Genomic DNA, 8,842 nt, shown 5'->3' with positions numbered 1-8,842 from the left:
TTTTAATATAAAAAAACCTCATCATTTGATGGAATAGCATTTACTGGACTTCCAAGAGAATTACTATTCCTAGTTCTTGAAAGCTTTAACTGTAATTTTTTGGTTAATAATATATAATTTCATCATAAAAATTGTTTTGTANTTANATTCCCAGAACTTGCATGGCCTATATAGGGGAATAATTAAGGTATATATTTTACCTTAATTATTAAACTCTCAAAACTTGGCATTACTTTAAATAGTGAGATTCATTTCAATTTATAATTATATTTCTTTTTAAAACTGGTCATTATTCAATTATTATCCCAACAATATATAGAAGAAAAGGAAATACATTAATAAACTTTTTCTCTGTTTTCCTTTTATTTTATTAATATTTTATTATTGTTACGGTTATACTTGATTAATACTTTCAAAATGCAAAGTAAAGTTAACGTATCAACAAAAGAATATGTCACTTTTGGTGGAATTAATAATTGTATAGTATATTCAGTAATTTCTCAGAATAACAATGTAGAAAGTAAATTCCACGAAGATTCACATAAATTTGATTATCCTGTATACATTACTCCAATTTGTCGTAGACTTTATCTTGAAAAAGTTTACTTGATATTTCAAATATTTACACTTGGGATAATTTCAATTATTTGCCATTGGTTTCCAAACTTTTACAGATGGATGAACTTTAAAGCTTCAACAATTAGTGAATGTGACTCTTTTTTAGTCATTACAAAAGAATCATATTATTCTGTTGTTAATAGAAATAAGTTCTTTAGTTTAAATAAGAACTTTTCAAATGACGAATTAAATCTTTTAAGATTTCTTAATATTCTTCCATCACAATATAAATTTAGTGATTTAAAAGGACAAAAGAATAGTAACAACAATATATCAAATAGCCACCGTACAAGTATTATAAATTCCAGTAATACTCAAATTTGCCATATAAATTCTCAATTATTTATTCCAGCAATTGAATTAACATTTTTTACATTCTGTGGTTCAATTTATGTTTTTGATTCAGTATTAAACAAATTTATTATTACAATTCCTTCACTTGATAATAATCCATATTCAGTGATTAGAAATAGATTTGGAAAACTTGTTGGATCTTTTCTAAATAATGAAAATACAGATGATTCAAACAATATGGACTCGATTGAATACATTCAAGAAGATTCAATAAGGCAAAATCTTCAGAAAATCTTTGGTAAATGTTCCTGCGATATTCCTATTGTTCCAATTGCATACCTTATTAAGAATGAAATTTTACATCCTTTCTTCATATTTCAAGTATGTGCTGTATGTATTTGGTTCAGAAATAGTTATGTTGAATATGCCATTTTCATTATATTAATTACAATAGTTTCATTAATTAATTCAATATATGAAACAAGATGCAGTCATATTAAGATGAATGAAATATCAAAACTTGAATATAAAGTTTCAATAATATCAAGAAATCCAACATCTAGAGAACCATATGAACGAACAATTAACTCTTCAGATCTTCTTCCTGGTGATCTAATTATATTAAAACCTGGGATGGTGCTTCCATGTGACGCAATAATATTGACTTCAAACGTTATTGTAAATGAAGCAGCTCTGACTGGAGAATCTGTTCCTGTTCTGAAATCACCAATACCCAAATATTCCAGTGAACTTTTTGATTTTGAAAAAGATAATAAACATATTGTTTACTCTAGAACAGTTGTAATGGGAGTTCAAGGAGCGAACAATGTCCAAGGAGTTGGTCTTGTAATAAGAATTGGATTTTCAACTCTTCAAGGTAGATTTCTTCAAACAATGTATTGCGATGTAATAACCAATAGGCTACATTATCAGAACGATAAACTTTATCAAGATTCGATGAGATTTGTTAAATTCTGCTTCTTTATTGGAATAATTGGATCAATTATTACTGCTTCTATAGGACTTACCATTGGCATAGAACCAATAGTTATCATACTCCGCTCTTTTGATTTATTCACAATTGTTGCTCCACCAGCTCTACCTGCCACTATTGCTGCAGGTTCAACTGTAGCAGTAAGGAAACTTAAGAATAAGAAGGTTTCATGTTCTAATCCAAGTTCCGTAAATATTGCAGGTCAAGTAAATACTGTAGTTTTTGATAAAACTGGAACTCTTACTACTGATGGATTAGACGCCGTAGGATGTATATCGTCAGTACCTGGTTCAATACCTTATCTAGATGGATTATGTACATCAGGATCCCAAGCAACGCATCTTTTATCTCAAGCTCTTGCAACTTGTCATACTGTGAGTTATATAGATAATGAGCACACACACAGTTTTGGTAATCAATATAAGAACGAAAATAATGGTGCAGAGCAGTCGCTAAATTCGAGAATAATTGTTGGTGAACCTTTAGAAATGTGCATGTTCGAGTTTAGTGGATGGGTATTATGTGATGATTATAATCGAAACCATATTCAATGTATGAATGAGAATTATGAGTGCAACGTTGAATGTCTGAATAACAATAATAATGGCAAGAACTTTAAACCTGATAGATCATGTTCAAAATCTTCAATTTCTGACTCTACTCCAAATCAAATCAATAAGAATACTGTGAAAGATTCTTTATCTGCACAAGTAAACAATAATTCAAGTAGCAACTTTGAAATTGATATCAGCTTTATGAACCCTGAAAACTTTGATCTTTCTGAACTTCCACCTCCAAGAACTGTTAGAAGATACTTTGAACGTGGGGAAGGAACTCATATGTTTGGATCACAAGAATTTGAAGAACTTGAGATTCTTAAGGTATATGAATTTTGCTCAAAGCTACGAAGAATGACTGTAGTTTGTAGAAACCCTATTAAACCTTATGAATTTTTGGTCTTTTGTAAAGGTAGTCCTGAACAATTAAAATCAATTTGCCAGCCGGAATCTATTCCTTCGAATTTAGATGAATCCATTATTAACTATTCAAGATGTGGAATGCGTATTCTTGGGTTTGCTGTTGGTCATATTAACTGTCCAAACGAATATCCTACATCTTTCTTAGAAACCTTATCGAGAAATGAAGCAGAGGAAAGACTTAATTTCATCGGTTTAATGGTATTTGCAAACAAACTTCGTCCAAGTACTATTGATGTTATTTCAACTCTTAAAGATGCCAATATTAACTGTATCATGTCGACTGGAGACCATATTTTTACTTCTGTAGCGGTTGCTCAAGAATGTGGAATATTCTCATCCTATAGTTCAATTGGAGGAGGGCAATCTAATAAAAAGATTGTAATTGGTGATATTATTGGATCTCAATCTGGAGAAGAATGTATAAGATGGACAATGATGAACTGTAATTACAAGAACATCAAAGTTTTTAATAGTATTCAAGAAATATTGGAGAAATATTCACTTGAAAATATTAATTGGGTAATCACAGGACAATGTTTAAGGTTACTTCATAAACTTCACAATACATTTGAACTTGAATATTTAGACTTATCCAATGATCCTGAAAGACCTCCAAATCATAATAACCACACTTTCTCTTTCTTGAATTACAATAAAAAAGCTGAGAGATTTTATAGACAAATAAGAAACAATCATCAAAGTCTACCATGTTGGATGACTTTAAGATCCAATACACGTGAATCTAGCTCAAATCGTCTTGAACGTATAATTATTGATACTGACGACGGAGAAGAGTTTATTAAATCTGATTACGTTCCATACCATCTCGACTGCACCAGACATCAAAGGAAATCTAATATAATTTTGGAAAGCTCAATTGGAGTTGCTAATGAACTTGAGAAATTAATGATTCTTAATTTTGTTACAATGGTGAACGATATTCCTTTAACATTACGTATATCAGCTTTGGAATTCATTATTAGATACTGTCATGTATATTCAAGAATGACACCTGAAGATAAAGCCATGCACATTAACTTACTTCAAAAGCTTAAGCCAGATCCAATGGTTGGTATGTGTGGTGACGGAAATAATGATATTCTTGCAATCCAATCTGCCAATATTGGAATAGCCATAGCTGATCACGAGGCTTCTGTTGCTGCCTCATTTGTTTCAAATGAAAGAAACATTGCAGCAGTTCCAGACATCATTGTCGAGGGTAGAGCTGCCCTAACATCAACAATTCAATCATTCCAGTTCTTTGTATTATATATCTTCATCCAATTTACCTCAGTACTGTATTTATATAGTAAGGGTACAAACTTCACAGACCATCAATTTATTTGGAACGATGTTGTTACTTTCCTCCCAATTTCTGTATTGGCTACATTAACTAAAAGCGCTAAACGTTTTCCATCAGAAATACCTGCTTATAAAGATATTCTAAGCAGCAATGTTATTATTGGAATTGTTTCTCAATGTGTAATTCAACTGACCTTCCTTATTATAAACATTATGGTCGTTTCCAAACAGCCAGGATTTATACCATATTTATCTGGAAGAAGTTATGCTGATAACAACGAGAATGCTAAACTTCAAATGTGTGTTGAAAACACTGTAACCTTTCTTGTTTCCTGTATTCAATATGTGGCAACTGGAATTGCAATCCACAAAACTAAACCATTCAGACTCTCGCTATTTACAAACAAGCTTTTCGTTATCCAAATATTTTTTATCATAATTTCGACTATTGCAATCATTTTGGTACCAACCTCTTTACTTTCCAAATTCCTTAATATTGTCCCCCTTCCGGGTTCTTCAAACTATATTTTAATCATTTCATTTACCTTGAATATTTTCATTAGTATATTCACCATGAACTACATTATTAAAGCAGTATACCTAAAAGAATTGCACAGTAATGGCCCAACTTATTTTCCTCACTTTCATCCTCTTCGAATGCCAAAGAGCAAACTGGAATGGAAAATTAATCCGAACTTTATTTAATTTAACATTGAGATTTGTTTCATAGTCAATCTATATTTAAACTGTCAACCGCCTGATTATATGTTGTATTTTATACTTACCAAGTTGTTATCCACATGCAAATTTGCAGACGTATGCAAATTAGTCATGCATGTGCGAATGCCGGTATACAAAAAAAAAAAAAAAAAAAAAAAAAACAGGTAGATATTAATTCAAGGAAATCACATGCATTCAAATATCTATTTTAGATGCTTTTATACAACTAAGGGATTGTTTTTGTTTCTGAGTTATGCCATTTAAGATTGAGTTACAAACGTAATGAGTGAACCTCATTCAATTAAGAAAAAGCTATAAATGATTTATAGTTTATTTTCATATTATAAATAAAAATGTTCCAAAGAATTGCCTATATAACTCACTTATTTCTCATTTAAATATTTTTCATTTTTTTATTCGTCTTTGTATTCTGGCTTAAGGAATTAGAAAGAAAAAAAAAAATAACGACCCCCCTTTCGAAATTTACGTCCATTACTGCGTAATTTTCTCGCAAATATCACCCATTATTTGGATGCAGTTATTTGATTTTTTTTCTTCTTCTTTTTTCCTTTATGTGTGCAAATATAGGTTATTCCAACTTAAGTTAGAGCTTTGGCGCGCGCATGCATCCATCTGTGTATGCATGCACCACGTGTGGCGGATTTGCACTCGTTTACTGATAGCTAGGAGTAAGAATTTAGATGCAGTCAATTGTAAAACTTGACACTTTTTGTGACAGTAAAAAAAATAAAGAGGAATTGTTTAAATTTAACTTAGTGGAGATAGTGGTTAGTTGTTAAATTGAATAAATTGTTCTTACAAAAACAAAAAAGCCAGAATAAACAATTTGTGGGAGTTATATGTGATATATTCCTTTGAAAATTGGATAGAAAAATGTTCCCAAAAGAAAAGCAAGAAATGGAAATCTTAGATGAAAATCTTAATGAGTTGGATGCAACTGTTAAAAATCTTGAGAATGAATTACTCTTGAAGAAAAAACAATTTGCTTCTCCGGGAAGCCTGAGTTCCGTGGATAATAGTTCTCATATCTCTAGTATTAATAATAAAGAAGATTTTAATAACTCTCCAATGAAAGAAACCAGAATTGTAAATAAGAATGAATTAGATAGCAGAAACTTTGATTCTATTAAAGAGAAACAAGAGATCAATGAGAAGCGTAATAATGAGAATAATTACATCTCTGAGAGGCATATTGAAAATAATGTTGTTTTAAGTAGAGTTGTCTCAACTAATATTTCCCCAAAACGATCAAAAAACTTGATAAATATTGAACAAAGTCCAGAATCTAGTATATCGTACTCTGATATTTATGGAACTTCTCCTGAGTTGAATCCAATCCAGGAAAAAGGAGTTCCACTGGATCTCCGAGGTTCAGTCCCAATCCAGATTCATCAGCCTCCTCAAATCCCTCTATCGCAGTCATATCCACAGCCTCATCAAAATCCAATGATTGTTCACCCAATTCAAATGCCACCCCATGGACACGGGGCTCAATTACAACCAATCCCAATGCATAAACAGCCAAATGAATATGTTCAAATCGCTCCTCAAATTCCAGTTTTCCACTCTATTCATCAGCAAGAACATTATCCCCCCCAAATGCAGTTAAATGGTAGAATGCAATCATTGCCAGCAACGATTCAAACTCCAAATCCATTTCCTTATCAACCACACCATCAACTTCCAATGCCTCCAGTACCCCCGCAAAATATGCAAATTCCAGTTCCCATGCCCATGCAAATGCCTATTCCAGCGCATTTGCCAACTCCAATGCCAATGCCAATGCCAGTGCCAATGCCGATGCCGATGCAAATGCCAATGCCAATGCCAATGGTAGCTCCAGGCCCAATACAAATCCCTAACATGAATATGAACCCCCCTCACCTCCCACCACCTCCAAATATGCAGATGCAATTCGATCCAACAAATATTCACCCAATGGGTATGCCACTACCCACAATGGCAGGCGGCCCTCCTCCACATATTCAAGCTCCAATTTCTCCAGAAATTGTTGCTGGAGTAGCTCCAGGGATACCAGGTCCCTCTGGAGTTCAAGCACCAAATGTTCCAAACCCTCTTGGAATGGACTCTCAAATGCTCGCTAAATACTTACTCACAGCAATGGCAGAAGAATGTCTCACTAAAAAAAAGTCATCTGGAACTGAAGATGGAAACGGACCTCCGAAAGATCAAGCAGGTATTTCTCAAGGTGGTCATACAAACATCTCAACTAGCACACTTTTCCAATCTCCAAATATTCGTCCACTTATCCAACCTCCAAAAGTTGAAATTGACTTTTCTTCTCCCGCATGTTTTTCTCAAGATGTATTCAAAAAGAAATGTAAAAGAAGGCCAAAAATGGCAAATCCAAATTACGGTACTCCATTGTCTGGTGGTCAATGCCCTTTTCCAGATCAGGCTCCAATTTTAGCTAATCAAAGCCATAATCCAGAGTTAGAAGCCAACACTGACCAACAATCTCAGATTTCGCCCCCTTCTTCCCCAACATGTTTTTCATTTAAAGCTTCTGTACCAGTAAATATACTTGGAGAAAACCCATTTTCTGAATCAATCACGAAAATTGTTACTAATAAAGCTTCTCAGTCTCATCCTAATCAATACATGTCTAATGGTAATTTTAACATTAAATCTGGGTTGAATTTGCCGATTCATCCACCAATGCATCACTAGAATTCCTTTTTGTTGATGCAATTATAAACATTTTTAAGCTTAGTTTGATTAACTTTATGATTTTAAGTAGAATTTTAATTAGAGTTTTAATTTTTTTTTTAAAGTATTATAGTAATTAATGACTGAATACAAACTGCTCCCACTGTCAATAGAAGGTAAGCACTCAAAATTGAAATATATATTCCCTTTGTTAAATTTGGCATAATAAAATCATTTGGTAGAGAATGAAGATGTATATTCTTCTTATTGATATATTGGAAACTATTGGAGCTTTCTTCATTATTCATATCTAATAACATGTTGAATTTCCAGTAATTATCAAAGTTATCTCCAAAATAATATTTAAGAATTCTTCTATAATAAATTAAGCTTTGTGAAACTGATTTTACACAAAGTAAGTATAATGTTGCATAATCCATGTAAATTTCAGACAATTCGTTGCTTTTTTCATATAATTCGGATATATCATCTGGGTTAATTATCCTAAAATTTCGATTATTTATTTTAATACCCTGATTTTTCCAAAAAATGGTGGTAACTTTAATACAGGTTGAGATATCTCCAACTTTAATATCCCCAAGCCTTTTCTCACCGATTTTAAGAGTTTCTGATAAATTTACAAGCATTTTTAAGTTTACTTTAACTGAAACAGGGTATTTATATAAAAGTTTTTGAACATTCCAAAGTTTGGAATTTAAATATATTATTGGAATTAAAGAAAATACGTTAGGAGATGGATTTTCTTGGTCAATGAATTCATAAAGTTTTGTATTGTTAAAGATATTATTTTCCATTGAATTTAAATGATCTATTACCTTCTCAACATTGTTTTTTAATTTATTTGCTCTTTTTTGAAAATAAAGCAAGAATAATCCATCTTTCGATTGTTTCTCTTCTTTAGAAACATCATTCTTTAACATTTGTTCATCCTCAGAAATTAACTTTTTTAACAAATCAAGTTTTGCATTTAAAAACAAATCTTTATGTTTCTTTTCCATATCTTTTGTATAATGCTTTAATGAGTTAATCAAACTTTGCTTTTCAAAATGACTAATAAATAGCCAATTTGTAAATATATTTTGAATTTCAATATCCAATGGATTTGAATAGTAATAGGGATGAAATGGTAATGGTTTAACCAACCCTTTTTTTTGTATGTATTCACTTAAACTAAAATTATTAATGAATTGTTTTGTAGAATTTGTTTTCCCTACTGTATCTG

General features: G+C 31.6%; 3 protein-coding genes across 3 annotated transcripts; 2 read left to right on the top strand and 1 right to left on the bottom strand.

The window, feature by feature from the left end:
* The first annotated feature begins 417 nt into the window (after positions 1-417).
* Chro.80246 (membrane ATPase) lies at positions 418-4,893 on the top strand. Its single annotated transcript, XM_660896.1, has 1 exon — positions 418-4,893. The coding sequence occupies one exon, from the start codon at positions 418-420 to the stop codon at positions 4,891-4,893; it is 4,476 nt and encodes a 1,491-aa protein (XP_665988.1).
* A 909-nt stretch (positions 4,894-5,802) lies between these two features.
* On the top strand, positions 5,803-7,620 carry Chro.80245 (hypothetical protein). The annotated part of the gene is made up of 1 exon (XM_660895.1): positions 5,803-7,620. One exon carries the CDS (start codon positions 5,803-5,805, stop codon positions 7,618-7,620), a length of 1,818 nt encoding a protein of 605 aa, XP_665987.1.
* A 98-nt stretch (positions 7,621-7,718) lies between these two features.
* Positions 7,719-8,618, bottom strand: Chro.80244 (hypothetical protein). Its single annotated transcript, XM_660894.1, has 1 exon — positions 7,719-8,618. The coding sequence occupies one exon, from the start codon at positions 8,616-8,618 to the stop codon at positions 7,719-7,721; it is 900 nt and encodes a 299-aa protein (XP_665986.1).
* Positions 8,619-8,842: the final 224 nt, after the last annotated feature.

Source organism: Cryptosporidium hominis (assembly GCF_000006425.1).
Source record: "Cryptosporidium hominis TU502 chromosome 8 CHRO018100, whole genome shotgun sequence".
Lineage (NCBI taxonomy): Eukaryota > Apicomplexa > Conoidasida > Eucoccidiorida > Cryptosporidiidae > Cryptosporidium > Cryptosporidium hominis.
The sequence above is the reverse complement of the archived record's forward strand: the minus strand, read 5'-3'. Positions and strand labels throughout refer to the sequence as shown.